The sequence below is a fragment of the Micromesistius poutassou genome (assembly GCF_964030765.1).
Source record: "Micromesistius poutassou genome assembly, chromosome: 2".
Classification (NCBI taxonomy): Eukaryota; Metazoa; Chordata; class Actinopteri; order Gadiformes; family Gadidae; genus Micromesistius; species Micromesistius poutassou.
This window is the reverse complement of record NC_140272.1, coordinates 16,525,112-16,542,308: the sequence shown is the minus strand read 5'-3', so window position 1 is coordinate 16,542,308 and position 17,197 is coordinate 16,525,112. Positions and strand designations below refer to the sequence as shown.

The 17,197-nt window shown below is 44.8% G+C and overlaps 1 protein-coding gene across 1 annotated transcript; it reads left to right on the top strand.

Annotated features, from left to right (window-relative positions):
• The first annotated feature begins 144 nt into the window (after positions 1 to 144).
• prdm2b (PR domain containing 2, with ZNF domain b) lies at positions 145 to 9,243 on the top strand. The gene is made up of 4 exons (XM_084463992.1): positions 145 to 230; positions 2,137 to 2,242; positions 2,736 to 7,264; positions 7,556 to 9,243. The coding sequence occupies exons 2-4, from the start codon at positions 2,215 to 2,217 to the stop codon at positions 7,571 to 7,573; spliced, it is 4,575 nt and encodes a 1,524-aa protein (XP_084320118.1). The 5' UTR covers positions 145 to 230; positions 2,137 to 2,214; the 3' UTR covers positions 7,574 to 9,243.
• Positions 9,244 to 17,197: the final 7,954 nt, after the last annotated feature.

Below are 17,197 nucleotides of genomic sequence, written 5' to 3'. Positions count from 1 at the left end.
CTCCCAAATGTGACAGATAACAGCGTAAACAGCCTAAATGTTTCTAGTCTCTAGTAGCAAGGCCGACTGTGATTGGTGCCTGTTGTCATCTCTCATTGTTCCAGCCTATCGGGCCAGGAGAGGAGCTCCTAGTGTGGTACAGTGTACAAGACAACCCGGAGATAACAGCTGCACTAGAGGAAGAAAGAGTCAGCAGCCTGAGCAAGAAAAATTCACCCGAGCTAAACGAGGTAAGGCCCCCGTTTTGCCAAGACGGCACTCCATTCGGTTTTAGTTATGAGCGAGTAGCTATGTTAAAAGTCGCCATGTTGAATCACAAGGAATAGCTTTCTTTGCCATCGACTTGGAAGTTGGATTCAGGAGCTAGCGAGGCAGATGGCTAATAGCTACCAGTTGTTAGCTCCGATCGCTTGCGATGTGTGGGCTTTCTCTCCTGAGGAATCCGACATGAAACTAGTCGCGGTAACTCGCTTGGTCTTAACAAACATGCCCAACTGACGGCTGGTTGTCGGAAACAATGGGTGAAACTGTGGAGAGTGTGTGTACAACTTTGAGGAGGTTTATGGAGCCTGTAGCTCGTGACGTTGTCTAGGATGTGACCTTTCCTGAGGTCCATCCATCCGCTCTGAGAGTGGCCTAGGTACTTAGCAAAACCGCCCTGTAATCTTGGCTGCAAACGCAGTTATTTTCTACATTTAGCACTGCCGTTTAATACATCATGTTTTCGTTGTATCAAGTTAATGTAAAAATATAAACTCGGCCATGTTGTGTTTAGAATAACCTGTTCAGCTAGTTGTCAAACTAGATGTGGCAAACTAGCATTCCAGCTAACAGGCTAGGTGTAGGCGCACGTCAGGCATACATACTGACATGGCTCAGGCTACATCAGGATTCAGAGCAAAGATGAACCCCGGAGAAAGTAACGCATTGCTTATACTACATTATGTCGCTACGGTGTGATGGTTCAATTGCTTCAAACGAATATTATGTTGGATGCAAATAGTAAATTAATTGTTCCATAACGTTGCGAATGTGTTGAGTTGAAGTTCTGAAAATAGATTTATTTTGGCATTACTTGCCCAAAAATAGTTAAAATAGCAATGCATGGTGTGTTAAATTAAGCTAAACACACCCAAATAAGAGCTAAACGTAACAGTCAACAATCCACCATATTAGCTTGCGAGTTGAATGACCTGTTTGAGATGGATTTAAATAACTTTGAAGTGAACTATAATGTAGAAGTGTAATATATCCCCTTTAAAGAGAAGAGGAAGTGTTCAACGTTTCACTTACTATTGTAGTTTGGGGGCATTTTTGTGGCATCTTTAAAGTTAATTTAAAACGTTCAAATTTGAGGAAATGTAGGCCTATGTTTTGTACGGGTTCACACATCCAGGGATGTGGGGCAAAGCAATTAAAACAAAATGACTTATTTTATTGAAATACTCACAGAAATATGGTTTGAGGGAGCATTTCTCAAAGATAAAGCCAATTATATCCAAACTCTGAGATATTACCATATCCATTCACGGCAAATGGATATAATTTTGTGTTTTGTCGTCTTGCTGTATTTACTCCTTGTCACTGTCTGAGATGTTCCGGCTGCTGTACATCTAGCAGAAGCCCTTAACCATGCCAGGGGTCTGATCTGAACAGGCCTCTCTGTGCATGAGTTCTAGGCCTGGCTGAATGTTCTCTTTTGACACACCCTTGTGATTAGTAGCTCTAGCCACAGCCACCTGAACAGGACACACTTAAAACTCTGTCTCCATTCTGGATAATGGCCAACATCACATCCACTCATTGTCACTGTGTGACTATTATGTCATATAATTGTATTTGATTCCAAAGCAGACTCTGTTAAGTTGAGATGACGACTTTGAAATTGTTAATCTCCAATAATAGATAATACGACATTTGTATAATCTTACCCCATCAATCTTCAAATTTTGGCATGTATGCAGTTAATGTGCGACAATGTCAATTCAATGCCTGAAGTGGGTGTTGTATAACTTTGTTTGTCTAGCTTTGCATTTCCATCATTCTTCTTTTTCATATATAGAGTAGAGTTTATATGTGTTTGTAAGCATATTCAGATCTAATTAACCCATATTAATGTGTTGTGTGCACCTACAGCCAGAAGAAAGCTTTTGGAGACAGCCAGCTAGGCGGGCTGGTTTGGGAGGATTCAAGCAAACAAGTGAAACTAAACCCATGACAGAGATGTGGGATGGGGTACAAGGTTAGTATTGTGCATAAAACTGATATCTGGATACTTCTGTCTATTACTTGACCGTCAAGTTTCCATGCCAAATATCTTGACTCACAATTTGTTGTGTGAATGAACATGTCTGCCAAACGGCCTTTTAGTGATTGTAGGTGTGACCAAGATTTTGTTCTTAATCAAAACTGTTTTTTCATTTTATGGAATTATTTTGTGTCACCGTGGGGATTGATTATAATGCTTTAAAATTGATTACTGTAGTGTTGGGATAATAACATGAGACACAGGCCCAACAGTGTTTTCCATGTTTGATTACAATAGAAAATGATTCTTATTTAAGGTTTAAGGTTTTAGACAGCAAATTATAGTTTTTTTCAATCTGTAAGATTTCACCATCTCTGAGCTTGCAATGCTCAGAGATGGTGAAATCTTGTACAATGTTGACACACTGCCTCAACGATCGGAAAACAATTTAAGCCTGATTTTATCTCTTTTGCAACTTTTTCTTTAGGTCCTAAGGAGGAGGAGGACGAGAGGCCTTCTTCTTCAGGTCCTGTGCATGCAGAGATGAATCCTGCTCCTCTTGAAAGTCCTGCTCCTACAGATGTGCAGGACATGTCTGTGGTCATGATTGATAGGAAGAAGGAGGAGCTGGAGACTAAGGTCGACAAAGCAGGCGATGCAGTCGAACCACAACAGCTGCCATCTATGCAAACTCCTCAGGAGACATCTGTGACAGCTGAGTCGAGAGAAGAAGAGCAACAGTTTCCTAACTGCGGCAAACCTGGCGGAGAGAGTCCCAAGGACTTGCAACCTAAGTCGGATTCTGCCTCTCTGCAGGGCCAAGATCTGGAAAGCCTGGACGCAGATATCGACTTTGATCCTGACCCCGATGGCGACCTTGAAGGTGACCTCCAGGGAGAGTCTCATCCATGCCTGCACTGTGAGCGCCACTTTTCCACCAAACAGGGTCTTGAGCGACACATACACATTCACACCACAGCCAACCAACAGACACACCTCTTCAAGTGCCGCTACTGCGGAAAATCCTTTGGCTCACAGGTGGGGCGGCGGAGGCACGAGAGAAGGCATGAGAGTGGGGCTAAGAAGAAGCCTGGCTCCTTGGCAGGAACTGCAAATCTCCTTAGTTCAGGAGGAAAGGCTGGTGGTTCAAGTCCTGAATGCACAAGTCCGACCACTTACATAGCCATAGGGTCTCAATTTCCAGTAGCGCATCAGCCCATCCCTGAGTTGGAAAAGAAAGAGTCTAGGCCTGAAGCCGACCGACCTTTTACATTGGAAGAGTATGGTGAGTCCAAGGAACTGCATCCCTGTAAATACTGTAATAAGGCCTTTGGCACTCACACCAACATGCGAAGGCACCAGCGAAGAATACATGAGCGCCACTTACTGCCAAAGGGTGTACGCAGGAAAGGCATGCTGCCGCAGGAAGTGTCTGTCCAGAGGCTGCCAAATGAATCCCCCAGTGGTAGCCCCCCCCCTGTCTATGTGCCCAGCGCCGACACAGAAGACGAGGCTGACAGAGACGAATACGTAGTGGACATATCCAAAAATATCTCTGAAAATCTGAGCTTCTACATTGATGGAAAAATTTTGTCAACCAGTTCGGTCAGCAACTGTGAGGTGATAGAGGTAAATTCTAGGTCTGCAGCACTGTTTGGCCTTGATGCAGTGATAATCAGCCCCAATCAGATCAGCCAGGCATTCAAAGTGGAGAGCAAACCTAATGCAGGAAAGCCGTTTGCCTCCAACCTTGGTCAGCCAACATCAAAAAGGAGAACTACGACACCGCCTCTCATTCCATCCCTCAAAATGGAAAATGAAACAGGATTTTCTGCATCTTCTTCCTCCTCATCTTCATCAACCTCTTCCTCATCAAATGTATTAGTAGGCGGACTGTTCTCCCAGTCCACAGAATCAATAGCATTTCAGAAAGAAAAAAACGTTTATCTTTCCCCTAAGCTGAAACAGCTCCTTCAGTCACAGGACAGTCAGAAATCCACCATTTCCCAGATAGGAGACAGCCATAGACTGGCCTCCCCTCTGTCGGTCACCTCACTGCCAGGGGCCTCGGGTCGGTTCAAGAGGAGAACATCCTCTCCTCCGTCTTCCCCACAGCTCAGTCCTACACAGAAACTGGATATCTCTAAAGCGGATGTCGGAAGCTTATACACTCTTAAGGTGCCAAAGCTGGAGGGCCACCGCTTGTCCCCTGTGTTGAACCTTACTGTCCATGAGGACGGAGATACTGTTTGTACCTCTGAAAAGGACATGTCTAACCGGTCTTCCTCCAACTGTGGTGGAAACGCCTGCAATCAGCAACCCTTGGACCTGTCCAGCTCTGTCAGCAAGAGGAGTGACGTATTGAGCAAGACGCTGGGGGATTCTGCACTGGATCTAAGTATGCAGCGGAAGAACACCATGGATCCTGAGTTGAAGGGCAATCCACCACCACAGCCCCCGACCAAGAAGAGAAAGCCAAACACAAGCATGCTTGAGAAGGTTCTGATGAATGAGTATGCTGGCCTCACCTCGGCAGGAGAAGAGGGCCCCTCTGCCTTGTCGAGCCTCAGGCCACTTCAGTCTCTCTCACCAAGCATGGTGTCAGAATCAGCCCACCCATCGCCTCCCTCCCTCACCCCTGTCACCATGAACCCCTGCTCCCCTGCCACCTCCAGCATGACCTCCCCAACACCCCCTCCCCCAGTTCTGCCCACCATACCACCAGATATGCCTAGCTCTCCTCATTCAGAGCCCTCTGACTGCTCTGTGTCCAGACCTCTCCTGGTGCTGTCCCCCAAGACCTCTCCCAGGTCCAATGAAGACGAGGTTCCGTCTGATACAGAGGGGACATCGATGACTCAAGAAGTCCAGGACAGCGTTGATGAGAATCACGAGCAACTTGATTCAGCCCCTCATACACCAGTCAAAGATCTTCTTAAGAGCTCATCCACTCACAGCCCAACTCAGCCCACACCAGTAGAGCCTCTCACTGCGGAGTCTGAAGTACTACAGACACAAGACCATGGTCTTATCAATGGCAAGCCGGAGAGTAAAGACCCAGAGTCCATGACGGATGCCAAGTTCTCTGACTCTGCCCCTTTAACATCCCAACAACAACACTCACCTGCCATGCCCACAGCTCCAACCTTATTGCACAATACATCCCCACCAACACTGTCGCCATCTTTCTTTCTGCCCGTGATAAAGAAGGATCCTGTTCACTCCTCGGAGGAGATGTCGAACATAAGCCATGCACACATTGACGCAGATGACTCCACATGTCCTGCTGTAAATGAGACTCTCAAGGAGAAGGGAGAGGATTCGGAGACCTTCTGCAAGACCTTTGTATGCAATGTCTGTGAAGAACCATTCCGCTCCATTAAAGCTCTAAACGGGCACATTGTTGCCCATGCTGTTGAATGGCCTTATAAATGTGAATTCTGTGTGCAGTTGTTTGTGGAGGCCCGGGCCCTGCTTGCTCACCGAACGTCCCTACACGGGGTAGGCCGGATCTTCGTGTGCTCCGAATGCTCGAAGGAGTTTGCCTTTCTCTGTAACCTGGAGCAGCATCAGAAGGATCTGCATCCGAGTCAGATCTGCACCCACACCACAGTGGAAAGTGGCAAACTGAGGCCACACAACTACACAGACCCATCCAGGGCCAAAGAGGAAAGCAGACCCTCCACACCAGCACCAGAGAGCGAGGAGGAAGCGGCTCCAGAAAGTGACTCCGCTGAAAAGGCCCCTGATGTTAATGGACAGTCGGCAGACGATGAGCCTGAGCCAGAGGACTCCTCAGAGGAACTGTACACTACAATAAAAATCATGGCCTCTGAGGGAGGGAAGCCTAAAGGCCCGGACGTCCGTCTTGGCCTCAATCAACACTACCCCAGCTTTAAGCCACCGCCGTTCCCCTACCACAGCCGATCGCACGCTGGTTCTGTTGCCTCGGCCACCAACTTCACCACCCACAACATACCGCAAACCTTCAGCACCGCCATCCGCTGCACAAAGTGTGGCAATAGTTTTGACAACATGCCTGAGCTGCACAAGCACATATTAGCCTGTGCGAACGCTAGCGATAAGAAGCGTTACACTCCTAAGAAAAATCCCATCCCTCTTAAACAAATAGTGAAGCCACAGAATGGGGCCTTGTCGCCAGCTGCGGCCAGCGCCGGACAAAGTGCTTTCCGTCGAATGGGCCAGCCTAAGAGACTCAATTTCAACCAAGAGCCCTCTGGCAAAGCCAAAATGAGTTCCCTTAATAAGAAGAAGAACCAGTTGGTCCAAAAGGCGATTTCACAGAAAAACAAAACTGCCAGCAGTGTGAAAAAGGCTTCCGTTAAAGTTGAGGAGCAGGAACCTGAGCCTCACATCTGTCCTCACTGCAGCCGCGAGTTCACCTATCCTGCAAGTCTCAGCAAACACATTGCCATCAGCTGTCCCATGAAGCCTGAGCCCAAAAAGGGCAAGAAAGGTGACGTTAAACAGGACGCACCCCAAATGAGCCTGAGAAGGAAAGCCACAGACGCTGACGCCCCTGAGTCGGAGCCCAAACCACTCGGTAAGACCAGGGCTCGCAGCTATGGTGCTGCCGAGCCTGAACTCCTGCCTGCCAGCAAGGGAAGAACCAGCGCTCCCGTGGGTCGGCCTAAAAGACCTGCCTCGTTCCCGGCCTCACCAGCAGCTCCTGGTAAAAAAAGGAAGAAGGGCCAAGCTCAATCCTCAACACCACCGCCACCACCTCCTGCCATGCCGGTCTCGGACACTCCAAGTGACCCGGCGCAGCGACCTGCTGTGAAAGCACAGCGCATGGGGAAGGAGGCGGCACCCAAGAAGGCACCAGAGGTCAACTCTCCGCTGCAGCAGCAGACTAAAAAGGAGGAGCGCTTTTCCCTGCGAACAAGAGAGAGGGTAGGCGGACCCGTCACCAGAAGCCTACAGAGTGTCAACACGGTGGCTACCGTGGAGGTGAAAACCGAGCAGCCACTCATCCTGGAGCCAAAAGAGCCTCAGGTGTGCTATTGACACTATTACACAATTTTAAATGGATTCAAATATTTCAAGTATAGCATTCAGAGAATTTTATTAGGGTTAATCAATGTTTTTAGTGTTTGATAGTTTAGTTATTTTAAGTCAAATTAAGTTGAAGTCCTAGTAAAAAAAAAAAATCATATCCTCAATCAAATCGTGGTCCCGTCCAGTCCCCTGACACAAAAAAAAACTGGGGGTCTTAAGGCCAGCTGCATCAATTGCGACTGTTGATCCAAGCAATAACATTGCTGTTGTTCTCTTGTGTTTTTCCAGGAGACGCCGTTGAAGTGAGCTATGCAGACGTGCTGGTCATTGCCTGGGAATGTGATGCTCACCCTCCCTTTGTGAGATGTTCCGGACTAACACTTGGTGCTGAGAGCACCAAGGTGGCCCATTAGCGAAGACTGTATAGCACCCAATGCTAGTGAAGTCTGTTTGCTCGCTATTGCCTCGCTGGCTGTGAAGAGGGAGTCCTCTTAATCTTCCATTTATACTCTCAACTGAGCCTGGATTTAAGCCACCTGCAAAAAAAACCTGATGAATTGAAAAGAAAACCCTGACTAAATGACATTGAGTTTTTGGATACAAATCTGTCACTCCTAGACTCGACAACATTAGGGTTCTGTCGTTTTAAAACTGATATATTGCAAATGGCAATCATGTATCAGTACGCAAAAGTAGTTTGGTGTCTCTTTTCCGTTCTACGTCCTATGTTCTTTTTGTTTTTTGTTTTAATTGATCTTCAGATGTTTCCAGAGTATCATGCATGTGCTGAATAGATGCATATAAACTAGAAAAAAGCCATTCTTCCATATCTTTGTCATGTCCCACGTCTACATAAGTAACATTGAGTTAAAAATGAATATGTATGTTTTTGATTTTAAGATTTTCTAGTCAATATATTGTAGAATATATCCATTCTTTTTTTTTTGGGAAACAAAGGTGAAACGGCAGTGGCTTACTGCAGAACTTGGTCCTCAGGAACACTGTATATGTCTGTATGTTGAAAATGTGTACATGGAAATGGCTGGGTGTGTGTGTGGCCTGGCGGCTTTGTTTTGCTCTCAACTCGAGTATATTCTCGCTTTCTTCTATTGTGCTTACCTGAACAACGTAACATTGTTTTGATTGGTTCCGATAACAAAAGGGTGGTAAATGTTAGGCCCCTCCTTTTATAAAGAATGTAGGTTACCAGATTTGGAGAAATACTGCCAGAAATGTCCATTCTTTTTTCTAACACTTTGGGTTAAGTGCCCCTCCCCACCGGAAAAAAACATAAATGAAACTAATGTCATTCTTACAGCACTTTAAATGAGCTGCCAAAATTCTAGCTAGATCAATAATCTGTAATGTTACCTGTATGTGTACTGTTGTACACAAGTGACACATGGTTTGCCACACCATAGGTTGTTGGAAAACTATTCTGATTATTTGTTTTCCTTTTAATTGAACTCTAAAGTAGTTTTCTGTATTATGCTATGCCAAAAAGAAAAGCACAGGTTTGAATTTTCTGGGGGATTTACACGCCGCTCATGGTCATTGTGATATTTCTCGAACTCTTGAAATATTTGATTACTTTCAGGAATAATGCTGGTTTACCATAACTTTCAACATTTTCGTTGAGGCATCTTTTTTGAGACTTTGTGTGTAGTGCATGTAATGATGTACAGTCAAGTCCCTATACAGCAACAAGAAAAGGTGTATTGTTTCCTTTAACAATTTTCCCACTTCTCACTCTGGACCATATGTGAATCAACCATGACGCAGATGGGGGCAGGCTTGTAGCATGTTTTAGAGAAGGACCTTTAATGGAATATCATTTAGGTAATTTATGTTTTCATGAGAAATATTCGTACATGTTTTGCCTTTTAGCAATATGTATTTTAGGATGAACAAAGACCGGTATCCCTAATGACCTCAAGCAAAACGTTACTGTAATTGACATAATAAAAGTTTTTCAATTTGGGTTAATCCCTTTTATTAAATTTTTCTTTTGAGTATTACCATTGTCTGTATTTGGACTTGCTAGGAGGACTTGCATTTGTTTTTGATCAGTCCAGACTGAGGGTGGGTCATGAGGTGTTGTCACGACGGAGCATAGCCGCTCGTCACCACTGAGACTGACAACTAGGCTATAATATCGATGCGATCAATAATACAAAGGTAAATAACACACAATCATAGTTTTGGTATTATAATAATAAAAAGCTTACACTATCTATTGGGATACGTTTGGGTTGTAATACGTTACACACCGCTGAACGCTGGAGCAATAGCAATAGCTGGACGTAAACTTACTTCCGTTTTTAAGTAGGCCTACGTTACTTTGGACGCAGTCCTGCTTCAGAGAGGCACTGGGTTTGAAGTTCCCAGCGCTTTTTAGTGTCAATCATTGTGGAAATAAAAATGTGTTACATTTTTAATTAGGAACTAATTAAGTCTAGTCAACATCTTATGGCGTTGTTGTAAATAACATACGTTTAAGCTAAAGCATTTGTCGTTATATTACTGACCTTGACTAATTACCCAAATGGTTGCGAAGCATAGCAGGCAATACTGTGGTATCAAGGTTTCACAGTCAAATTGCACATGATACCAGTTGGTACATGCAAAGTGATTATCTATTTAGCTAAAGCCAGACTCAATTGCATGACATTTTTGTAATGAATACCATTAAGGTGTATCCTTTTAATTGAAACCTTAAACCTTATGAAGACGTATGTCTCCTAAAATGATGGTAAATCTAATTTCATACATTCCCATAAGAAAAATGTAATTTAACTGATCAAGCTGGAAAATGTTTTTTTTTTTCTAATACCTTCTTTATTTCTTATTTATTTAAGTCATAATATTGTATCAAAACATTTAAATATGGGTTTGACAGTTTTTCTGTCCGATAACCAAACATGAATTATGATCCCATTATTAATATTATGACGAAATCAAATTGGGTATGTGCTTGTCTGGAATGGTGTGGTATGCAATGCAACCAATGTTCAAAAGAGTAGCTGTGTGCACATCCCACCTTCTGGCCAGGTGCAGGACAAATGAAGTAATATCAAGTGAAAGACATGTAATATCTGCAGCAATTTAATTAAGAAATAAATATGGGAGTTTAAGCAGTGCTGCGGACATTACATTTCTTTCATTTAATGCAACCATCCGTGCATTTTTGCCTTTCCCAGTAAAAATTTGGGCTATAAACCTTTCAATAGATATATTCCCCTAGATCTTTAGGCTTGCGCTGTGCTTTGATGCTGAAATACCTGAACATCTGAGATTGGGAAATGCATTTATGAGAGCTAGCCCCAAAGTTCACCCAGAGTTGAAAGAATTCCAGAGAACTCAGTATATTTCCCAAAACCTACCAAGTAAACATATTTTTTTTTTATTGTACAATCCAAGTCAGCAGTAAATACTGCAGTATACCCTGGAAATACAATCTATTGATGTCAGTGAGGTATGTTTATGCATCGACAAATTGTACAGGCTTTACTCAAAAGTCTCAAGACAAACCATGTGTAAATCATTTATACATTTAATGCAAATTTCACACTCCTTTTCAGATGATAGCCAACATTTCTGCACATAAATCTCCATTGAAATGTTGGCTTTAGACTCATGAAATCTGTGCCATCCAGAAGTCAAACTCCAGTTTTGTGCTCTCCATTACCACGGAGGCCGCTGTGTGTCTGTTATTGATGATAGATGCGGTCTCTGAGGCTGCGTGTGCCATCAGCTGAAATTAGTTCTGTCCAGGCCCCATCCGTCACAGTCCCCCTTGAACGGGTTATCAAACCGGCACACCGCAGGAGGGGTGGCAGGGCTGGAGCAGAGAGGTGGTGGGTGCTGATAACATCGCTCACCAACACAACTAATAACCGACAAATAAGCTGTGAGGCCGTTGAAGGAACCCGACAGAACTCTGTATGTTCCAATCCGTGTCGATGGAAGCGTCTTTCCACATTGAGGGACAGGGCTGAGGGCTCACATGTAATACCTGGGCTGGATGGATTTGATGCACTGTTGCATATTCCTCCATAGTCCCTGGCACGGGAGAGATGTTTATTTGCCCCTGGTGTTGGGGAATTATGGTTTACGGTGTCCCGAATGGAGCCTGTTGTTTACGGCCTCTCTTTTTCCAGAGTGTGCTTGTCAGCACGTGCACGTGTTTGCGTAAATCCTTGTCTTTGCGTGTGTGCACGTGCACTGTTCCTTGTGTGTGTGTGTGTGTGTGTGTGTGGTTTTGTGTAAATCCTTGTGTGCCTGAGTGTGGGTGTGTATAAATCCTTGGGTGTGTAGGGGTGTGGGTGGGCAGTATTGCTGTGCCATACTCGTGCTGTCAGGTTGAAATAGCACTGCACTCTCTTGATTGCTGTGCACGACTCCTGATTCCTATTCATAAAAATGCAATTTTGTGCAGCATTGCGCCTGACATCACAAAATAAACTAGGATCCAGCCCAGAGAATCATATTTAGGGAGCAGGATGTGGACCAATATACAATATCTGAGTTGAGATTGTTTACACATACAGGGGGATTTGATTTCGGATTTTCTTTGTATTGCAGTTTCACTGCAATACAGAGACGAGAAGTCGGTAAGACAGACAATAAACAAACCACACACATTATACAAAGTGGTATACATAATGGCCTCCTAAAATACTCACTTCATATTTGCTTTATTGCTGAAAAGTGAGGTTATATTTTGTTGTTTGTTTATCAAAGGCAGTTAAAACGAATGCAGATATATGTATTTTGATGGCTTGATAGCTCATTACACTTAAAAGGCCCTTAAGCTAGGCCTCACCCATTTTACAGGCTTATAGGCAGAGAGACATCTTACATGGAAGACTTGATTACTGCAGGGTCATCTTAAAACACACACACACACACACACACACACACACACACACACACACACACACACACACACACACACACACACACACACACACACACACACACACACACACACACACACAGGTAATTTATGGATGTAATTAGCCTAATCTGCATGTCTGCAAACTGTACCCCTGGTCTCTGGAGCTGCATGCTAACAGTGCTAGGCACTGTGCCACCAGTAATACTAATAGCTACTAGGTAAACAATGCTTGCTACATGCTTTTGATAACGATACAACATTACAGTTTTTATGTCTTTGCCGCAACCATTCTTTCCTCCCCACCGTAGATAGGGCATACCTGTTTCTATTATCCTGCTAGCCTCAAACAAGGAAATGTCCTGTCATTTCTCCTCAAAACCGAGGAGGAGCACGAGTCCCTTTGTCAGGGCTCTAGTGCCCCAGAATACAAATACAGCAGTTTGAGGGATTAGGGTTGCATGATGTCAGAAGGCAGTCTTAAAAGTTTTTGTTGGAGGAGGAGTTGATGTAAAAACCTTTGGACAGTTTAGGGCTGGTGTGTGGGGATGTTAAAACATGTGACGTCCGGTTTGATGCCTCAGCTTTGGGTTTATTGTGTCGTAATACTGTCAGAGGCCTCAGCACTACACCGTGTTTATCACTCACATCCTCCTAGCTGATGTATTTATACACAACGGTATATAATGTTTAAAGCCATATGGGTCCTGTCTAATATTGTATAACCCTGTAAATCCTTTTTTATGGATGTTGATGGTACATCGATTGCAACGTTTCATATTGTTTAACCTTAGAATTAGCCTCCTTGCCAGGAGAAAGTGGCGGTTCAGATGTTACGCCCAAAAAAAATCGCAAAAAAAGTGTCGCAGCAGCAGCCTTCTAGTTGTGTGGACCACCGTGCTCTACCGCCTGACCCATAATTAACCTGTAAAGGTTGATAGCAGAGAGAACACATGAGGATAGATGTGCCGCACATTCATCATAACGACTACGTCATTAGGACTTTACTACGAATATTTCCAGGTTGAATCAAAGGAAGTTAACCCCCGGGGTGTCTCTGTGAAGAATCCGTATGAACACTGGAGTGCGAGTGATGAAGAGCAGGCGTTGCTGGGATGGGACTCTGAGCTGCGGGCTGGGCTTTGAGACTGATCAAGGGGATTGGTCGGGCGCAACAGAGAAAGTTGAGATGTTAAAGGAGCGGGATAAATAGAAAGAGAGAAGAGAAGAGCGCTGTGCAGACATAGAGGAGGGGAGAGGGAGCGGCGGAGATGAGTCGTCTTCTCCTCTCATCCCCAGAGGACGGCACACCGCTGCCTTTCCCCTCGCATAATGGGCACTGGAGAGGGTGAGGGGGGGGGGGAGAGGAGGAGAGCTGGGAGGGGTAAGATGGGGGCTGACTCACTCGCTTGTGCCATCGAATTCGGCTTTGACCCTCTCCTCTATAAGACTCCCTATAGTCTCCCATGCCCTCTCCTCTCCGCTCCTGTCCTCTCCTGTCCTTTCCTCTCCTCTCTGCGGCCTGCAAGAGTAAAAATGTCCACGTCAACCTGCTGATATAGCAAAAAACATCCCTGCATCTGACACTTTTTTTTTTGCCACTTTCTCCACCACCAACCCCCACCCCTCGCCCCCCCACCCCTTGCCCCCCGTCACACACACACACACACCTCCTGCACCCACATACCCCCATACTCACGGATACGCATACGCACGCAGGGAGGGATTGAGTGAGAGGGGGGCATGGATTGGGACACGCCCCCCTCATTAGCTGTGCGGGGAGCAGCGCTACGGGTATTGGCTGTGCTGGAGCCGCTCCTCTCCCCTCGCCAGCAGCAGCAGATCAGCAGCAGCGACAGTAGCAGCAGCGGATCTGGTCCGGAGGAGGAGAGCAGCTGTCAGCCCCAGTCCAGGAGACTCGTCACACAGCAGCTTCCACGGAGTGAAGGCAAGCCGCACTGAACGCTGCATACTTTTCTTTTCATTCTTTCTTTCTCTCTTCCGCTGTCTTTTTCTTTGTGTCATGCGTTGCTCTGTTCATCTTTATGCTCTGGCGTGATGTTACTGCGTTGTTGGCACGGGTATTACCTCCTTAACAAACCCCTCTCCTCTCCTCTCCTCCCTCCTCTCATCTGTCTCCTCCTTTCTCGTCTCCTTTCTCCTCTCATCTCGTCTCCCCTCGTCTCCTCTCCTCTCCTATGTGCTCAGCACGTGTCAGACATGGAGGACACCCTCACCTGCAGCCATGCCACCTTCTCACAGGTGTTTGGACACCAGGGACAGCTCATGCAAGCCAGTGAGTAGTACGCAGCTTCTAACACCTCTTCCTGCTCCACTGGCAGTGCACATCGTTGCTTTGGTTGAGTTTGGTTTATTGCATTTATTTTTCACAGGGACCACACAAATTTGTAAACGTTGCAGAAGAGAAGGATTGTGCCAGATTTAGCTTCTAGCTCGTTCCATCTGCAGTACCTGGGCAGGTAGACACAAACACTTGCATGCAATGTATTTAAATACAGGTGAAAAGCATGACTCATATTGAAATCAGTCATAGATTCTAATCCAAATAGACGGTATAGAGTCGGGTCTAACCAATCATCTCCGCTCTGGGATTATGACCTCACAAGCTCCTCTCGGGTTGTATTTTATCAGCCGTATTGATTTATGTCGGTGTGTGTCAAACTCGGGGGAATTCAACGTGAACTAACCAGGATGAATCTCTTCTTGTTGCGACAGCACTGTGAGCAGCCCCTTAATAGAAAGGTGGATATTTTAACCTAAGAGCCAGGTAGGACTTGGTAGTTATTTATATCACTGCGATAGTATGCATGCAGGCTCCCAGAGAGCCTCTCCTGTTATGTGCAACCTATTTAAATCTCCATAGACCTATTTACGCCGCCGACCTGCTGGGAACTCTTCTTGTTTGCAATATGGACTTTTGCAACCTCTATAGTTAATTAATGTGTGATTGTCATACCACTTATCAGGTTAAATATATATCTTCAGCTTCCCTGTGGTTGCTGTGGTAACCCACCGTGGACTGGAGAGTAGGTCTTTCAGGGAATGGGGTTTAGTCACTATTTTTAAACAATTCACAATTCAATGTCTTTGGAGCCACCTCAGGCTCACTAAATGTCATCTTGGTTTATTGGCTGCTTCAACATCACAAGGATTTGATTGCAACCAATATTATGTTACCGTCTTGGCAATTCAGTTGAAATATAGTCTGGTATCTAGCTGGTGATATATTCACATTATATAATTGACTGTGGAATCGAGTTGGTCAGCTAAAGAGAGAAATAGTGGCGTTATGAAATCCTCTTTTTATGGTGAAGTTAACTAACACTGTCAGATGGTTTCTCAAAGAGACTCTCAGTACTAAGTATGAGTGAATAATTTAAATGTAGAATTTTCCATTGATTTTTTTATTTTTTTCCAAGACCACAATAAAAGGTGAACAGACCTTGAAACCCCTGAATTCAAAATGTATTACACTGATGGCCTCACCGTTCACCAGTTCATGGTCAGACTTATTTTTCCCCCTGGAACTAAAGAGATAGGGCTGTTAGGGGGGTGAGAGAGGCAACTTGATTCTCCAGAATTATTATGTCAGACACCTCTTCCCTCTTTTGGGTATATGGCTTCACAAGGCCGTGTGGTGAGATCTCATTCGCAACCTTTGATGCCTTCCTTCACTGAATGCAAAGTGACTGCTCGCAGTCACACGCCGCTTAATGAGGCCGGCCCCTGGCGTTTATCTGAATAAGAAAAAAGGCCATTACACTCGCAGCCAACACTCACACTCACACTCACACACTTGATGCTTCCTTAAATTCATTGTACCTCGCTCTGTGTTCCATTCATTGTCACCTGGAGAAAGGCCGTAGCACTCACAGACAACACTCCCACTTTCTGGTGCTTTATTAAATTTGTCGTACCTTGCTCTGTGTTCCATTCATTGTCACCTGGAGAGAGGGGGAATTATCGGCAATTCAACGGAGATGCCGCTGTAATGAGACATAATGCTTTGTTTGTATCCAATGATAGCAGCACTAGTCAATATTATGTACCGGGCCCTAGGAACACACAATCCTTCTGCGTGATCTAATGGGCTGTGGCATGATTGATTTGTGCTACTTGCTATTTAAGAGTCAGAGCTATCCCAGACAAGACGAACGAGCAGTGCTGTGGCTATTTTATTGTCCTTACTGGCATTTCCATTTCCGGGCTCTCTTCACAAGAGGACCCATTTAGAAGTCGTTTCCGATCTTTCCTTTGAACTGCTGCGTTAATACTGTTTGATAAACGGCTGCAAATAACTTGGAGTGTGTGGAGATTAATATTCCGCCTGACTGCCTCAGACTTGGAGATGGCTGAAAGCCTCTTGACTAACTGTATTGTTTTCAAGTGCCGTTTGTCCACTGTATCTCCCTGCGGCAACTATCTTGTGAGTGAAACTTAATGAATCCAGCTGTTTTTCATCCTCTCTTTTGCGGTTGTTGCAAAGCGTTATTCCCTGAAATAGTCACTATGAGGTGTCATTGAGCTATTTGATTGATCTATAGCAAGACAGGACTAAACCACATTTGTGCTATGATACTGAAGTTACCCGATCTGTGTTCAACTGTGGGCTGGTGGGGTTACTTTGTTATGCAGATGATGCTCTGATTGAGCTGCGGTGGTTCGCTGTCAGGATCCACAAGCAAGTAGGGCAAACCAGCAGATAAGCCAAAACCCAGTTGAACGTGCCCTTGTTTTGAGGATCCAAGCCTGATTTGTTTAAAACAGTCTTTTAACACTTCAACAATTGTATCTTGTGATAAGGTTCTCAGCCAGACCTACAAAAGGGGACATGTTTCAAATGAAAAAAGCCTCTGACATTTGAGCTGTAAACTTGTTTTCAGGAGAATAGTTTCAGAAAGATATTTAAATATTGTGAATTTATATTTCAGCACATTAAGCAATAGTGTGCAAATGCCGTCTTTGTGGCGTAGCTACAGTTATGTGAATCTAACAACATAACGGGAAACTCA

Bases quoted from the DNA above. Each gene is read 5' to 3' on its own strand.
- prdm2b (XM_084463992.1), top strand. From the start codon at position 2,215: ATGACAGAGATGTGGGATGGGGTACAAG. The intron at 2,243-2,735 runs GTTAGTATTGTG...CTTTTTCTTTAG, and splicing joins GATGTGGGATGGGGTACAAG to GTCCTAAGGAGGAGGAGGAC.